Source organism: Oncorhynchus keta, chromosome 18, assembly GCF_023373465.1.
Source record: "Oncorhynchus keta strain PuntledgeMale-10-30-2019 chromosome 18, Oket_V2, whole genome shotgun sequence".
Taxonomy (NCBI): Eukaryota; Metazoa; Chordata; class Actinopteri; order Salmoniformes; family Salmonidae; genus Oncorhynchus; species Oncorhynchus keta.
This window is the reverse complement of record NC_068438.1, coordinates 54,282,292-54,299,791: the sequence shown is the minus strand read 5'-3', so window position 1 is coordinate 54,299,791 and position 17,500 is coordinate 54,282,292. Positions and strand designations below refer to the sequence as shown.

At 48.4% G+C, this 17,500-nt stretch overlaps 1 protein-coding gene across 4 annotated transcripts in view; it reads right to left on the bottom strand.

Annotated features, from left to right (window-relative positions):
• The window catches only part of tenm4 (teneurin transmembrane protein 4), a 783,671-nt gene that overhangs the window by 233,692 nt on the left and 532,479 nt on the right, over positions 1-17,500 (bottom strand). For 2 of the 4 annotated variants that reach the window (XM_052468712.1, XM_052468714.1), the window contains one exon: positions 6,315-6,341. The exons of the other annotated variants lie outside the window; for them this stretch is intronic. In XM_052468712.1, the coding sequence (XP_052324672.1) occupies positions 6,315-6,341 (27 nt within the window). The remainder of the gene's footprint in view (positions 1-6,314; positions 6,342-17,500) is intronic. 4 annotated transcript variants of the gene reach the window in all.

Below are 17,500 nucleotides of genomic sequence, written 5' to 3'. Positions count from 1 at the left end.
CCAGTGGGAAAGGGCACTGTGCAGTGCTGTATAGATAGCATCATCTGTGGATCTGTTGGGGCGGTATGCGATCTGTTGGGGCAGTATGCAAATTGAAGTGGGTTTAGGGTGATCGGGAGCTGTTGATATGAGCCAAGACCAGCTGTCTCTGGGTGAGCATTTTCTTCTTTGCTTATGGCCTTAGAGTTGGTTGAGTGCTGTCTTAGTGCTTCGTTCTGTGGTGGTAAATAGACGTCTATGAATAATACAGATGAGAACTCTCTTGGTAGATAGTGTGGTCTACAGCTTATCATGAGGTACTCTACCTCAGGCGAACCATACCTTGAGAATTCTTTAATATTAGACATCTCGCACCAGCTGTTTTCTGAGCTAAACTATGTAGAATATTGGAAACTACAACTCTCTGCTACATCACACAGTTCAGGCTGGATCTGATTTATCTCTAGAGAAACTACAACTCCCTACTACATCACACAGTTCCAGCTGAGTCTGATTTATCTCTAGAGAAACTACATCTCCCTACTACATCACACAGTTCAGGCTTGATCTGATTTATCTCAAGAGAAACTACATCTCCCTACTACATCACACAGTTCAGGCTGGATCTGATTTATCTCTAGAGAAACTACAACTCCCTACTACATCACACAGTTCCAGCTGGATCTGATTTATCTCTAGAGAAACTACAACTCCCTACGACATCACACAGTTCCAGCTGGATCTGATTTATCTCTAGAGAAACTACAACTCCCTACGACATCACACAGTTCAGGCTGGATCTGATTTATCTCTAGAGAAACTACAACTCCCTACTACATCACACAGTTCAGACTGGATCTGATTTATCTCTAGAGAAACTACAACATCACACAGTTCAGGCTGGATCTGATTTATCTCTAGAGAAACTACAACATCACACAGTTCAGGCTGGACCTGATTTATCTCTAGAGAAACTACAACTCCCTACTACATCACACAGTTCAGTCTGGATCTGATTTATCTCTAGAGAAACTACAACATCACACAGTTCAGACTGGATCTGATTTATCTCTAGAGAAACCCAAATATTTTCAACTTGACACAACTGTGGGGGAGAATTGGAGTCAACAGTAGAAAGGCGTATCTAATGGTTTTATTCACTCAGTGTTTAGGACACTATTTTTAACCAGAGTGCACTATATTGAGAATAGGGTGCCATTTGAGACTGAATGTCGAGCTTAGAGAACATTTGGCTTCTTAAAGACCCATCGTGACAAACAGCTCTGGTTGGATCAACACAGAGGAGGTAGATGATTAGCTGCTTATTACAAGGATGAATAAATAAAGATGTTCTCTCTGCTGGCATCGGTTCAAACTTAAATTGGCAGGCCTTTCAAAATGGCCCCAGGGGCCCACGCTCCCACAGCCCTGCCCAGACGCTCTGAAAACACAGTTACCCTCTCTCTCTCTCTCTCTCTCTCTCTCTCTCTCTCTCTCTCTCTCTCTCTCTCTCTCTCTCTCTCTCTCTCTCTCTCTGTCTCTCTCTGTCTCTCTCTCTCTCTCTCTCTCTCTCTCTCTCTCTCTCTCTCTCTCTCTCTCTCTCTCTGTCTCTGGCTGTCTCTCTCTCTCTCTCTGGATCTCTCTCTCTCTCTGTCTCTGTCTCTCTCTCTCTCTCTCCATCCCATTCCTCCCTCCATCCCTCTGTCTCCCTCTGTCTTTTGTAATGGAACACCTGCAACTAGAGAGGCTGGTACAGGAGTTATGGACCACCTGGCAACTGGAGAGGCTGGTACAGGAGTTCTGGACCACCTGGCAACTAGAGAGACTGGTACAGGAGTTCTGGACCACCTGGCAACTAGAGAGGCTGGTACAGGAGTTCTGGGAACGCTGACAGCCTCACGTTCCCTCTCTAGCACTCATCTCTCTCTATCTCTCTCCCCCTCTCTCCTTATATCTCTTTCACCCTCCCTCCCTCTGCCTCACGTTTGGAGTGATAGTCGGAAGGAGAGAGAGAGAGAGAGAGAGAGAGAGAGAGAGAGAGAGAGAGAGAGAGAGAGAGAGAGAGAGAGAGAGAGAGAGAGAGAGAGAGAGACAGAGAGACAGAGAGAGACAGAGAGAGAGAGAGAAAAAAAGAGACAGGGAGGGAGAGAGAGATAGCGAGAGAGAGTGACAGAGAGAAGAAGAGATAGAGAGAGAGATAAAAAGAGACAGGCAGAGAGAGAGAGAGTTAGCGAGAGAGAGTGACAGAGAGAGAGAGAGAGAGAGAGAGAGAGAGAGAGAGAGAGAGGGGGAGAGAGAGAGAGAGAGACAGAGAGAGACAGAGAGAGAGAGAGAGAGAGAGAAAAAAATAGACAGGGAGGGAGAGAGAGATAGCGAGAGAGAGTGACAGAGAGAGGAAGAGATAGAGAGAGATATAAAAAGAGACAGGCAGAGAGAGAGAGTTAGCGAGAGAGAGTGACAGAGAGAGAGAGAGAGAGAGAGAGAGAGAGAGAGAGAGAGAGAGAGAGAGAGAGAGAGAGAGAGAGAGAGAGAGAGAGAGAGAGAGAGAGAGAGAGAGAGAGAGAGAGAGAGAGAGAGAGATAAAAAGAGACAGGGAGGGAGAGAGAGATAGCGAGAGAGAGTGACAGAGAGAAGAAGAGATAGAGAGAGAGGTAGATATGGCATTCAGCCTCCACCCCCTGCCCGTGCTGCACCAGCCAGAGCATCAAGCCCTTTAATTAGGCAAGGCTGTGTGTGGCTGTGGCCCCAACACCTATCTAGGCTGTATCACATCCGGACTAGCACATTGGGAGTCTCACAGGATGGCGCACGATTGGCCCGGCGTCGTCCAGGTTTGGCCGGGGAAGGCCGTCATTGTAAATAAGAATTTGTAAATAAGAATTTGTCCAAAAATAGTTTGGGAGATTGCCTGCCCTGTGAGTTCTGCTATACTTACAGACATAATTCAAATGGTTTTAGAAGCTTTAGAGTGTTTTCTATCCAATAATAATTATTATATGCATATATTAGCAATTTTTGGCCAGATTTATTTTCAGTCTACTATGGGCACGCAATTCATCCAAAGGGGGCAGTATTCTGCCTTAACAAGTTAACTGACTTGCTTCGTTAAATAAAGTTTATATAAAAAAATGTCAAAAATAAAATAACATATCAGATCCTCACCTCTCCTTCTCCCCATCTCCTCCCTCCTTCAGGTGACAGAGAACCCCATGTCCCCTACATCTTCCCCCGCCCCCCCCCTCCCCTCTTCTTCTCCCCATCTCCTCCCTCCTTCAGGTGACAGAGAACCCCATGTCCCCTACATCTTCCCCCATCCTCACCTCATCTCCTCCCTCCTTCAGGTGACAGAGAACCCCATGTCCCCTACATCTTCCCCCCCGCCCCCCTCCCCTCTTCTTCTCCCCATCTCCTCCCTCCTTCAGGTGACAGAGAACCCCATGTCCCCTACATCTTCCCCCATCCTCACCTCTCCTCCTCCCTCCTTCAGGTGACAGAGAACCCCATGTCCCCTACATCTTCCCCCCTTCTCCCCCCCTCTCCTTCTCCCCATCTCCTCCCTCCTTCAGGTGACAGAGAACCCCATGTCCCCTACATCTTCCCCCCCCCCCCTCTCCTTCTCCCCATCTCCTCCCTCCTTCAGGTGACAGAGAACCCCATGTCCCCTACATCTTCCCCCGCCCCCCTCTCCTTCTCCTCATCTCCTCCCTCCTTCAGGTGACAGAGAACCCCATGTCCCCTACATCTTCCCCCCCCCCCCTCCTCCTTCTCCCCATCTCCTCCCTCCTTCAGGTGACAGAGAACCCCATGTCCCCTACATCTCCCCCCCCCCCCCCTCTCCTTCTCCTCATCTCCTCCCTCCTTCAGGTGACAGAGAACCCCATGTCCCCTACATCTTCCCCCGCCCCCCTCTCCTTCTCCCCATCTCCTCCCTCCTTCAGGTGACAGAGAACCCCATGTCCCCTACATCTTCCCCCGCCCCCCTCTCCTTCTCCTCATCTCCTCCCTCCTTCAGGTGACAGAGAACCCCATGTCCCCTACATCTTCCCACCATCCTCACCTCTCCTCCTCCCTCCTTCAGGTGACAGAGAACCCCATGTCCCCTACATCTTCCCCCCCTCCCCCCCCTCTCCTTCTCCCCATCTCCTCCCTCCTTCAGGTGACAGAGAACCCCATGTCCCCTACATCTTCCCACCATCCTCACCTCTTCTTCTCCCCATCTCCTCCCTCCTTCAGGTGACAGAGAACCCCATGTCCCCTACATCTTCCCCCCGCCCCCTCTCCTTCTCCTCATCTCATCCCTCCTTCAGGTGACAGAGAACCCCATGTCTCCTACATCTTCCCCCCTCTCCTTCCCCCCTCTCCTTCTCCCCATCTCCTCCCTCCTTCAGGTGACAGAGAACCCCATGTCCCCTACATCTTCCCCCCGCCCCCCTCTCCTTCTCCTCATCTCCTCCCTCCTTCAGGTGACAGAGAACCCCATGTCCCCTACATCTTCCCCCCTCCTCCCCATCTCCATCTCCTTCAGGTTACAGAGAACCCTCCCTCCCCTCCTCCCCATCTCCATCTCCTTCAGGTTACAGAGAACCCTCCCTCCCCCTCTGCTCCCCTCCTCCCCATCTCCTTCAGGTGACAGAGAACCCTCCCTCCCCTCCTCCCCATCTCCATCTCCTTCAGGTTACAGAGAACCCTCCCTCCCCCTCTGCTCCCCTCCTCCCCATCTCCTTCAGGTTACAGAGAACCCTCCCTCCCCATCCTCATCTCCTTCAGGTTACAGAGAACCCTCCCTCCCCCTCTGCTCCCCTCCTCCCCATCTCCTTCAGGTTACAGAGAACCCTCCCTCATCCTCTCCATCTCCTCCCCCTTCAGGTTACAGAGAACCCTCCCTCCCCTCTGCTCAGCTCCTCCCTCCTTCAGGTTACAGAGAACCCTCCCTCACCCTCTGTTCCCCATCTCCTTCAGGTTACAGAGAACCCTCCCACCCCCTCTGCTCCCCTCCTCCCTCCTTCAGGTTACAGAGAACCCTCCCTCCCCCTCTGCTCCCCTCCTCCCTCCTTCAGGTTACAGAGAACCCTCCCTCACCCTCTCCATCTCCTTCCTCCTTCAGGTTACAGAGAACCCTTCTCTACTCCTCACCCATCCTAATACCCCCATGGTGAGAGTGTGGGGGGGGTCATATCATACACCAGAGAACATTCTAACCCCAGTAGTATCCAGTAGGTCTCACAACAGAGGAGGAGGAGGAAGGACAACAGTGTGATTCACCAGGTGAGATAGAGAGAACATTCTAAGTGGAGACTGTTAGTCAGGTGACCAGGTGAGATAGAATGTTCTCTCTAAGTGGAGACTGTTAGTCAGGTGACCAGGTGAGATAGAATGTTCTCTCTAAGTGGAGACTGTTAGTCAGGTGACCAGGTAAGATAGAATGTTCTCTCTAAGTGGAGACTGTTAGTCAGGTGACCAGGTGATATAGAATGTTCTCTCTAAGTGGAGACTGTTAGTCAGGTGACCAGGTTTGACAGAGAGATCATTCTAAGTGGAGACTGTTAGTCAGGTGACCAGGTGAGATAGAGAGAACATTCTAAGTGGAGACTGTTAGTCAGGTGACCAGGTGAGATAGAGAGAACATTCTAAGTGGACACAGTTAGTCAGGTGACCAGGTGAGACAGAGAGAACATTCTAAGTGGACACAGTTAGTCAGGTGACCAGGTGAGGCAGAGAGATCATTCTAAGTGGACACAGTTAGTCAGGTGACCAGGTGAGACAGAGAGATCATTCTAAGTGGACACAGTTAGTCAGGTGACCAGGTGAGACAGAGAGATCATTCTAAGTGGACACAGTTAGTCAGGTGACCAGGTGAGACAGAGAGATCATTCTAAGTGGAGACAGTTAGTCAGGTGACCAGGTGAGACAGAGAGAACATTCTAAGTGGAGACTGTTAGTCAGATGTGACAATAATGGTGAAGATGAGAGTTCAGGTGAAAGTGGGACATTTCTGTCACACCCTGAATGGTCCCTTGATCACTATGTAGTGCACTACTGCTGACCGGGACTGTTAGGGCTCTTGTCAAAATAATGCACTACATATGGAATATACAGACACAGCCTGTGACTGGTGATTTGAGGCGGTTTGAGGAGCAGGCAACACCATATATGGACGTGGGGAAGGAGGAAGTAGTATGGCCACTGGATGTGACTGTTGCCTGGTGAATGATGGGTAGTGTAGTTGTGATGAGAGGAAGGAAGGAGGAAGTAGTATGGCCACTGGATATGACTGTTGCCTGGTGAATGATGGGTAGTGTAGTTGTGATGAGAGGAAGGAAGGAGGTGTGCCGTACCTTTCACTACCTTCTCCAGATAGTGAGCTTGGGGAGATAAGAGACACACATATAAGGGAGAAGTTGAACAGCAGCAGCTTTACATGACAGACACAGTAAGACTAGGTGTTGTTTTACTACAAAACAGGAGAACAGAAAGAAACACAGCAGTATGGTGACACAGACACACCACATACATTACAAGCAGCATCACACGCACAAGCCAAGGCAAGATACAGGCAGAGGAATGGAGAGGTAGAGAGAGAGGTATAGAGAGAGAGGCAGATGAATGGAGAGGTAGAGAGAGAGAGAGGGAGAGGTATAGAGAGAGAGAGAGAGAGAGGGAGGGAGGGAGGGAGGGAGAGGGAGGTAGGAGGGAGGGAGAGAGAGAGAGAGAGAGAGGGAGGGAGAGGTATAGAGAGAGAGAGCGAGAGAGGGAGGGAGGGAGGGAGGGAGGGAGAGGGGGAGAGGGAGAGAGAGGGAGAGGGGGAGAGGGAGGGAGGGAGGGAGGGAGGGAGGGAAGGAGGGAGGGAGGGAGGGAGAGGGGGAGAGGGAGAGAGAGGGAGGGAGGGAGGGAGGGAGGGAGGGAGGGAGGGAGAGAGAGAGAGAGAGAGAGAGAGAGAGAGAGAGAGAGAGAGAGAGAGGGAGGGAGGGAGGGAGAATAAGAAGAATGAGACAAAGAGATGTGAAAATAAAATTTCAATCGGATCCCAATGACCAACTGAAGACATACAGTGCATTTACATCCAGAAACTATTCAGACCCTTTGACTTTGTCCACATTTTGTTACGTTACAGCCTGATTCTAAAATGGATTAAAAAAAATAATAGTAAAAAATAATAATAATCCTCATCAATCTACAAACAATAGCCCATAATAAGGCACATTTCTAATTAAAATAAAATAAAAAAAAACACATTGTGAAATCAGTATTCAGACCCTTTGCTACGAGACTGGAAATTCATCTCTGGTGCATCCTGTTTCCCTTGATGTTCACCTGTGGTCAAATCAATTGATTGGACATGATTTGGAAAGGCACACACACCTGTCTATATAAGGTCCCACAGTTGACAGTGCATCAGAGCAAAAACCAAGCCATGAGGTAGAAGGAATCGTCCGTAGAGAGGTCGGCCAAGAACACATCGGCCTCCATCATTCTTAAATGGAAGAAGTTGGGAACCACCAAGACTCTTCCGAGAGCTGGCCGCCCGGCCAAACTGAGCAGTCGGGAGAAGGGCCTCCACCCTGGATATTGGATCTAATCCCAGAGGCCCAAAACAACGTTGTCACTACAGGAGAGGCAGACGGAGTGGCATGCTGATCAGACTTAGAAGGCGAGCACACCACCCACTGCTTTCGAGCATTTATTACTCTCCGATGTCCAGTCTCTAGACAACAAGGTGGACAAAATTAGGGCACGAGTTGCCTTCCAGAGAGACATCAGAGACTGTAACGTTCTCTGTTTCACGGAAACATGGCTCTCGCGGGATACGTTGTCAGAGTCGGTACAGCCACGGGGTTTCTTCACGCATTGTGCCAACAGGAATAAACATCTCTCTGGGAAGAAGAAGGGCGGCGGGGGGGGGGTTTCATGATTAACAACTCATGGTGTAATCATAACTCAAGTACTTATGTTCACCTGACCTAGAATTCCTTACAATCAAATGCCGACCGTATTATCTCCCAAGAGAATTCTCTTAGATTATAGTCATAGCCATGTATATCCCTCCACAAGCAGATACCTCGACGGACCTCAAAGAACTTCACTGGACTCTATGTAAACTGGAAACCATATATCTCGAGGCTCAGGCACGAGACGTATGTGGCAGGGTCTACAGGAAATCACGGACTACAAAAAAGAAAACCAGCTACGTCGCCGACGTCCAGACTAAAAAGGATAATACAGGACCACCAAGGCCCCCTCCTGCTCCGTGGACAAAGTGAGTAAGACATTTAAACGTGTTAACCCTCGCAAGGCTGCAGGCCCAGGCGGCATCCCCAGCCGCGCCCTCAGAGCATGCACAGACCAGCTGGCCGGTGTATTTACGGACATATTCAATCAATCCCTATACCAGTCTGCAGTTCCCACATGCTTCAAGAGGGCCACCATTGTTCCTGTTCCCAAGAAAGCTAAGGTAACTGAGCTAAACGACTACCGCCCCGTAGCACTCACTTCCGTCATCATGAAGTGTTTTGTTCAATCTCTCGCCAGTCTGCTGTCGCCACATGCTTCGCGAGGGCCATTGTTCCTGTTCCCAAGAAGGCAAAGATAAGAATGCTGTTCATTGGCTACAGCTCAGCATTCAACACCATAGTACCCTCCAAACTCGTCATCAAGCTCGAGACCCTGGGTCTCAACCCTGCCCTGTGAAATTGGGTCCTGGACTTTCAGACTGGCCCAGGTGGTGAAGGTAGGAAACAACATCTCCACTTCGCTGATCCTCAACACTGGGGCCCCACAAGGGTGCGTGCTCAGCCCCCTCCTGTTCTCCCTGTTCACCCATGACTGCGTGGCCATGCACACCTCCAACTCAATCATCATGTTTGCAGACGACACTCCAGTAGTGGGCTTGATTACCAACAACGACGAGACGGCCTACAGGGAGGAGGTGAGGGCCCTCGGAGTGGGAGAAGCCATCTATCCACATCGACGGGACAGCAGTGGAGAAGGTGGAAAGTTTTAAGTTCCTCGGCGTACACATCACAGACAAACTGAAATGGTCCACCCACACAGACAGCATGGTGAAGTCGACGCAACAGCGCCTCTTCAACCTCAGGAGGCTGAATAAATTTGGCTTGTCACCTAAATCCCTCACAAACTTTTACAGATGCACAATCGAGAGCATCCTGTCGGGCTGTATCACTGCCTGGTACGGCAACTGCTCCACCGACAACCGTAAGACTCACCAGAGGGTAGTGAGGTCTGCGCAAACAAAGCATCACCGGGGGCAAACTACCTGCCCTCCAGGACACCTACACCACCCGATGTCACAGGAAGGCATAAAGAGATCATCAAGGACAACAACCACCCGAGCCAATGCCTGTTCCCACCACTATCATCCAGAAGGCGAGGTCAGTACAGGTGCATCAAAGCTGGGACCGAGAGACTGAAAAACAGCTTCTATCTCAAGGTCATCAAACTGTTAAACAGCCATCACTAGCATAGAGAGGCTGCTGCCAAAATACAGACTCAAATCACTGGCAGCTTTAATAAATGTATTTAATAAAGGTATCACAAGTCACTTTAATAATGTTTACATATCCTACACTACTCATCTCATATGTATATACTGTACTGTATACCATCTACTGCATCTTGCCTATGCCAAATATAGGTGTGTCAAGCTTGTAGCGTCATACCCAAGAAGACTCAAGGCTGTAGGCTGTAATCATTGCCAAAGTACTTCAACAAAGTACCGAACAAAGGGTCTGAATACTTTAGCAAAAAATTGTGAGTAAATTGATGAGGGGAGAGCTTTGTATGTATCTCTCTGTGTCCCAAATGGCACCCCCCATTTCCAAAATAGTGCACTACTTTAGACCAAAGCCCTATAAAAGTAGTGCACTATATAGTGAACACTCACTGAGCACAGACGTCAGTTCAACCTATTTAGTTGAAATGACGTGGAAACAACATTGATTCAACCAGTGTGTGCCCAGTGGGGAGGGTACCATGTCATACCTTAGTGGAGGAAGTGTGGATGGTTAACAATATAGCCCTAGTGGAGGAAGTGTGGGTGGTTCTCAATATAGCCTTAGTGGAGGATGTGTGGATGGTTCTCAATATAGCCTTAGTGGAGGAAGTGTGGATGGTTCTCAATATAGCCTTAGTGGAGGAAGTGTGGATGGTTCTCAATATAGCCTTAGTGGAGGAAGTGTGGATGGTTCTCAATATAGCCTTAGTGGAGGAAGTGTGGATGGTTCTCAATATAGCCTTAGTGGAGGAAGTGTGGGTGGGTCTCAATATAGCCTTAGTGAAGGAAGAGCTAGCCTGTCTAGAGTTAGCCTGTCTAGAGCTAGCCTGCCTAGAGTTAGCCTGTCTAGAGTTAGCCTGTCTAGAGTTAGCCTGTCTAGAGCTAGCCTGTCCAGAGCTAGCCTGTCTAGAGTTAGCAGGTCTAGAGTTAGCCTGTCTAGAGTTGCCTGTCTAGAGCTAGCCTGTCCAGAGTTAGCCTGTCTAGAGTTAGACTGTCTAGAGTTAGCCTGTCTAAAGTTAGACTGTGTAGAGCTAGCCTGTCTAGAGCTACCCTGTCTAGAGTTAGCCTGTCTAGAGCTAGCCTGCCTAGAGTTAGCCTGTCTAGAGTTAGCCTGTCTAGAACTAGCCTGCCTAGAGTTAGCCTGTCTAGAGTTAGACTGTCTAGAGTTAGCATGTCTAGAGTTAGACTGTCTAGAGCTAGCCTGTCTATAGTTAGCCTGTCTAGAGTTAGCCTGTCTAGAGTTAGCCTGCCTAGAGTTAGCCTGTCTATAGTTAGCCTGTCTATAGCTAGCCTGTCTAGAGTTAGCATGTCTAGAGCTAGCCTGTCTAGAGTTAGCATGTCGAGAGTTAGCATGTCTAGAGTTAGCCTGTCTAGAGTTAGCATGTCTAGAGTTAGCCTGTCTAGAGTTTGCCTGTCTAGAGCTAGCCTGCCTAGAGTTAGCCTGTCTATAGCTAGCATGTCTAGAGTTAGCATGTCTAGAGTTAGCCTGTCTAGAGTTAGCATGTCGAGAGTTAGCATGTCTAGAGTTAGCCTGTCTAGAGTTAGCATGTCTAGAGTTAGCCTGTCTAGAGTTTGCCTGTCTAGAGCTAGCCTGCCTAGAGTTAGCCTGTCTAGAGTTAGCCTGTCTAGAGTTAGCCTGCCTAGAGCTAGCCTGCCTAGAGTTAGCCTGTCTAGAGTTAGCATGTCTAGAGTTAGCCTGTCTAGAGTTAGCCTGTCTAGAGTTAGCCTGTCTAGAGTTTGCCTGTCTAGAGCTAGCCTGCCTAGAGTTAGCCTGTCTAGAGTTAGCCTGTCTAGAGTTAGCCTGTCTAGAGCTAGCCTGCCTAGAGTTAGCCTGTCTAGAGTTAGCATGTATAGAGTTAGCCTGTCTAGAGTTAGCATGTCTAGAGTTAGCCTGTCTAGAGTTAGCCTGTCTAGAGTTAGCCTGTCTAGAGTTAGCCTGTCTAGAGTTAGCCTGTCTAGAGCTAGCCTGCCTAGAGTTAGCCTGTCTAGAGTTAGACTGTCTAGAGTTAGCATGTCTAGAGTTAGACTGTCTAGAGCTAGCCTGCCTAGAGTTAGCCTGTCTATAGTTAGCCTGTCTATAGCTAGCCTGTCTAGAGTTAGCATGTCTAGAGCTAGCCTGTCTAGAGTTAGCATGTCGAGAGTTAGCATGTCTAGAGTTAGCCTGTCTAGAGTTAGCCTGTCTAGAGTTAGCCTGTCTAGAGCTAGCCTGTCTAGAGTTAGCCTGTCTAGAGACAGGGATACTTAGAAAGGAGAAAGGGGGAGTGGTAATTCTCTTCCTGTTATGAGCCTGGGTGGTTCTGGGTGAATTCTACAACTAGACTGTGTCAGAAATAGAGAGAGCCTTCTGTACTACTGCTGTAGAGTGGTAGCCAGGGGCCTTCTGTACTACTGCTGTAGGGTGGTAGCCATGGGGCCTTCTTTACTACTGCTGTAGGGTGGTAGCCATGGGGCCTTCTTTACTACTGCTGTAGGGTGGTAGCCATGGGGCCTTCTTTACTACTGCTGTAGGGTGGTAGCCATGGGGCCTTCTTTACTACTGCTGTAGGGTGGTAGCCAGGGGCCTTCTTTACTACTGCTGTAGGGTGGTAGCCAGGGGCCTTCTGTACTACTGCTGTAGGGTGGTAGCCAGGGACCTTCTTTACTACTGCTGTAGGGTGGTAGCCAGGGGCCTTCTTTACTACTACTGTAGGGTGGTAGCCAGGGGCCTTCTGTACTACTACTGTAGGGTGGTAGCCAGGGGCCTTCTTTACTACTGCTGTAGGGTGGTAGCCAGGGGCCTTCTGTACTACTGCTGTAGAGTGGTAGCCAGGGACCTTCTTTACTACTGCTGTAGGGTGGTAGCCAGGGGCCTTCTTTACTACTACTGTAGGGTGGTAGCCAGGGGCCTTCTGTACTACTGCTGTAGGGTGGTAGCCAGGGGCCTTCTGTACTACTACTGTAGGGTGGTAGCCAGGGGCCTTCTGTACTACTGCTGTAGGGTGGTAGCCAGGGGCCTTCTGTACTACTACTGTAGGGTGGTAGCCAGGGGCCTTCTGTACTACTACTGTAGGGTGGTAGCCAGGGGCCTTCTGTACTACTACTGTAGGGTGGTAGCCAGGGGCCTTCTGTACTACTGCTGTAGGGTGGTAGCCAGGGGCCTTCTGTACTACTACTGTAGGGTGGTAGCCAGGGGCCTTCTGTACTACTGCTGTAGGGTGGTAGCCAGGGGCCTTCTGTACTACTACTGTAGGGTGGTAGCCAGGGGCCTTCTTTAGGGAAAATAAAACACAAGAGAAGAAAAAGATGGGGACAGAGAGAGGAAGAGAGAGGGAGAGAGGGAGAGAGAGGAAGAGAGAGGGAGAGAGAGGAAGAGAGTGGAAGAGAGAGAGAGGAAGAGAGAGGGAGGGAGAGAGAGAGGAATAGAGAGAGTGAAACAGAGAGCGGGAGAGAGAGGGAGAGAGAAAGAGAGAGGGAGAGAGAGGAAGAGAGTGGAAGAGAGAGAGAGGAAGAGAGAGGAAGAGAGAGAGAGGAATAGAGAGAGTGAAACAGAGAGCGGTAGAGAGAGAGTGAAACAGAGAGAGGGAGAGAGGAAGAGAGAGGAAGAGAGAGGGAGGGAGAGAGAGAGGAATAGAGAGAGTGAAACAGAGAGAGGGAGAGAGGAGAAGAGAGAGGAAGAGAGAAGAGAGAGAGAGGAAGAGAGAGAGTGAAACAGAGAGAGGGAGGAGGAAGAGAGAGGAGAGAGAGGGAGGGAGAGAGAGAGGAATAGAGAGAGTGAAACAGAGAGAGGGCAGAGGAAGAGAGAGGAAGAGAAAAGAGAGAGAGAGGAAGAGAGAGAGTGAAACAGAGAGAGGAATAGAGAGGGAGAGGAAGAGAGAGGGAGGGAGAGAGAGAGGAATAGAGAGAGTGAAACAGAGAGCGGTAGAGACAGAGTGAAACAGAGAGAGGAATAGAGAGGGAGGGAGAGGAAGAGAGAGGGAGGGAGAGAGAGAGGAATAGAGAGAGTGAAACAGAGAGAGGGAGAGAGGAGAAGAGAGAGAAACATGTGGATCTGAGGTAACAAAGACAGAAAAGATGAGACAGGCAGTCAGGATGAAAAACAAGCTATATATATATATAGTTATATAGTTATATATATATATATAGTTCTCTGATTCTGGGGACTGTTCGTAGAAAGGATACGAAACCCCAGAGATGACCTCACATGACATGAGAAACGAAAACAAACCAACTGCTGGTCAAACCTCAAGTAAAAAATAGTGTTGTAAGAAGAATATGCAGTTAAACATTATCAATTTTCATCTCATCAGTTTTGTGGTTTTCTCCAATCAAAAGGTCCAGTTATCATTTAATTAAATCATGACAAACAATCAATCTGTCCTAAACTACCCACTGGGGACACAGCGGTTGAACCAACGTTGAACAGACGTTGATTTGATGTCTGTGCACAGTGGGGAGTGCTGCACATCATTCCACTGCCAGTCTATAACGTAACAAGTCTGTGATTGTGTGGTTGGGGACATTAGTCAGTCTATAACTTAACAAGTCTGTGATTGTGTGGTTGGGGACATTAGTCAGTCTATAACTTAACAAGTCTGTGATTGTGTGGTTGGGGACATTAGTCAGTCTATAACTTAACAAGTCTGTGATTGTGTGTCTAGGGACATTAGTCAGTCTATAACTTAACAAGTCTGTGATTGTGTGGTTGGGGACATTAGTCAGTCTATAACTTAACAAGTCTGTGATTGTGTGGTTGGGGACATTAGTCCGTCTATAACTTAACAAGTCTGTGATTGTGTGGTTGGGGACATTAGTCAGTCTATAACTTAACAAGTCTGTGATTGTGTGGTTGGGGACATTAGTCCGTCTATAACTTAACAAGTCTGTGATTGTGTGGTTGGGGACATTAGTCAGTCTATAACTTAACAAGTCTGTGATTGTGTGGTTGGGGACATTAGTCAGTCTATAACTTAACAAGTCTGTGATTGTGTGGTTGGGGACATTAGTCAGTCTATAACTTAACAAGTCTGTGATTGTGTGGTTGGGGACATTAGTCAGTCTATAACTTAACAAGTCTGTGATTGTGTGTCTGGGGACATTAGTCCGTCTATAACTTAACACGTATGTGATTGTGTGGCGAGGGACATTAGTCAGTCTATAACGTAACAAGTCTGTGATTGTGTGGTTGGGGACATTAGTCCGTCTATAACTTAACAAGTCTGTGATTGTGTGGTTGGGGACATTAGTCAGTCTATAACTTAACAAGTCTGTGATTGTGTGGTTGGGGACATTAGTCAGTCTATAACTTAACAAGTCTGTGATTGTGTGGTTGGGGACATTAGTCAGTCTATAACTTAACAAGTCTGTGATTGTGTGTCTGGGGACATTAGTCCGTCTATAACTTAACACGTATGTGATTGTGTGGCGAGGGACATTAGTCAGTCTATAACGTAACAAGTCTGTGATTGTGTGTCTAGGGACATTAGTCAGTCTATAACTTAACAAGTCTGTGATTGTGTGGTTGGGGACATTAGTCAGTCTATAACTTAACAAGTCTGTGATTGTGTGGCGAGGGACATTAGTCAGTCTATAACTTAACAAGTCTGTGATTGTGTGGTTGGGGACATTAGTCCGTCTATAACTTAACAAGTATGTGATTGTGTGGCTAGGGACATTAGTCAGTCTATAACTTAACAAGTCTGTGATTGTGTGGTTGGGGACATTAGTCAGTCTATAACTTAACAAGTCTGTGATTGTGTGGCGAGGGACATTAGTCAGTCTATAACTTAACAAGTCTGTGATTGTGTGGTTGGGGACATTAGTCAGTCTATAACTTAACAAGTCTGTGATTGTGTGGTTGGGGACATTAGTCAGTCTATAACTTAACAAGTCTGTGATTGTGTGGCGAGGGACATTAGTCAGTCTATAACTTAACAAGTCTGTGATTGTGTGGTTGGGGACATTAGTCAGTCTATAACTTAACACGTATGTGATTGTGTGGCGAGGGACATTAGTCAGTCTATAACGTAACAAGTCTGTGATTGTGTGGCTGGGGAAATTTGTCAGTCTGGCAGCCACCAGTAACTCAAAGAGCAGAAGATAAAATCCATGTGTGTAAAATGAAATTAAACCATAACAATACAATCCCACCAAATATGTCTGCCAGTCCACCCATTAGGGAATCATTGATGTGATGGGTGACAAGCATCCTGGGGATTTCCTGTTCTTGTCTCTGGGTAAAACACATCGTCTGCTGAAGTCAGAGCTGTAGTCACATCCTGCTGTCCCTCCCTCTATCCTAGCATGCTAATAGGCTGACTGCCAACACTAAAACCCTCCTCCCTCTATCCTAACATGCTGATAGGCTGACTGCCAACACTAAAACCCTCCTCCCTCTATCCTAGCATGCTAATAGGCTGACTGCCAACACTAAAACCCTCCTCCCTCTATCCTAGCATGCTGATAGGCTGACTGCCAACACTAAAACATTCCTCCCTCTAGCCTAGCATGCTGATAGGCTGACTGCCAACACTAAAACCCTCCTCCCTCTATCCTAGCATGCTGATAGGCTGACTGCCAACACTAAAACCCTCCTCCCTCTATCCTAGCATGCTGATAGGCTGACTGCCAACACTAAAACCTTCCTCCCTCTAGCCTAGCATGCTGATAGGCTGACTGCCAACACTAAAACCTCCCTCCCTCTATCCTAGCATGCTAATAGGCTGACTGCCAACACTAAAACCCGCCTCCCTCTATCCTAGCATGCTAATAGGCTGACTGCCAACACTAAAACCCTCCTCCCTCTATCCTAGCATGCTGATAGGCTGACTGCCAACACTAAAACCCTCCTCCCTCTATCCTAGCATGCTGATAGGCTGACTGCCAACACTAAAACATTCCTCCCTCTAGCCTAGCATGCTGATAGGCTGACTGCCAACACTAAAACCCTCCTCCCTCTATCCTAGCATGCTAATAGGCTGACTGCCAACACTAAAACCCTCCTCCCTCTAGCCTAGCATGCTAATAGGCTGACTGCTAACACTAAAACCTCCCTCCCTCTATCCTAGCATGCTAATAGGCTGACTGCCAACACTAAAACCCTCCTCCCTCTATCCTAGCATGCTAATAGGCTGACTGCCAACACTAAAACCCTCCTCCCTCTATCCTAGCATGCTGATAGGCTGACTGCCAACACTAAAACCTCCCTCCCTCTATCCTAGCATGCTAATAGGCTGACTGCCAACACTAAAACCCTCCTCCCTCTATCCTAGCATGCTGATAGGCTGACTGCCAACACTAAAACCCTCCTCCCTCTATCCTAGCATGCTAATAGGCTGACTGCTAACACCAAAACCCTCCTCCCTCTATCCTAGCATGCTAATAGGCTGACTGCTAACACCAAAACCCTCCTCCCTATATCCTAGCATGCTAATAGGCTGACTGCCAACACTAAAACCCTCCTCCCTCTATCCTAGCATGCTAATAGGCTGACTGCCAACACTAAAACCTCCCTCCCTCTATCCTAGCATGCTAATAGGCTGACTGCCAACACTAAAACCCTCCTCCCTCTATCCTAGCATGCTGATAGGCTGACTGCCAACACTAAAACCCTCCTCCCTCTATCCTAGCATGCTAATAGGCTGACTGCTAACACCAAAACCCTCCTCCCTCTATCCTAGCATGCTAATAGGCTGACTGCTAACACCAAAACCCTCCTCCCTATATCCTAGCATGCTAATAGGCTGACTGCCAACACTAAAACCCTCCTCCCTCTATCCTAGCATGCTAATAGGCTGACTGCCAACACTAAAACATCCCTCCCTCTATCCTAGCATGCTGATAGGCTGACTGCCAACACTAAAACATTCCTCCCTCTATCCTAGCATGCTGATAGGCTGACTGCCAACACTAAAACCTCCCTCCCTCTATCCTAGCATGCTGATAGGCTGGCTGCCAATCTTAAACCTCCCTCCCTCTATCCTAGCATGCTGATAGGCTGACTGCCAACACTAAAACATTCCTCCCTCTATCCTAGCA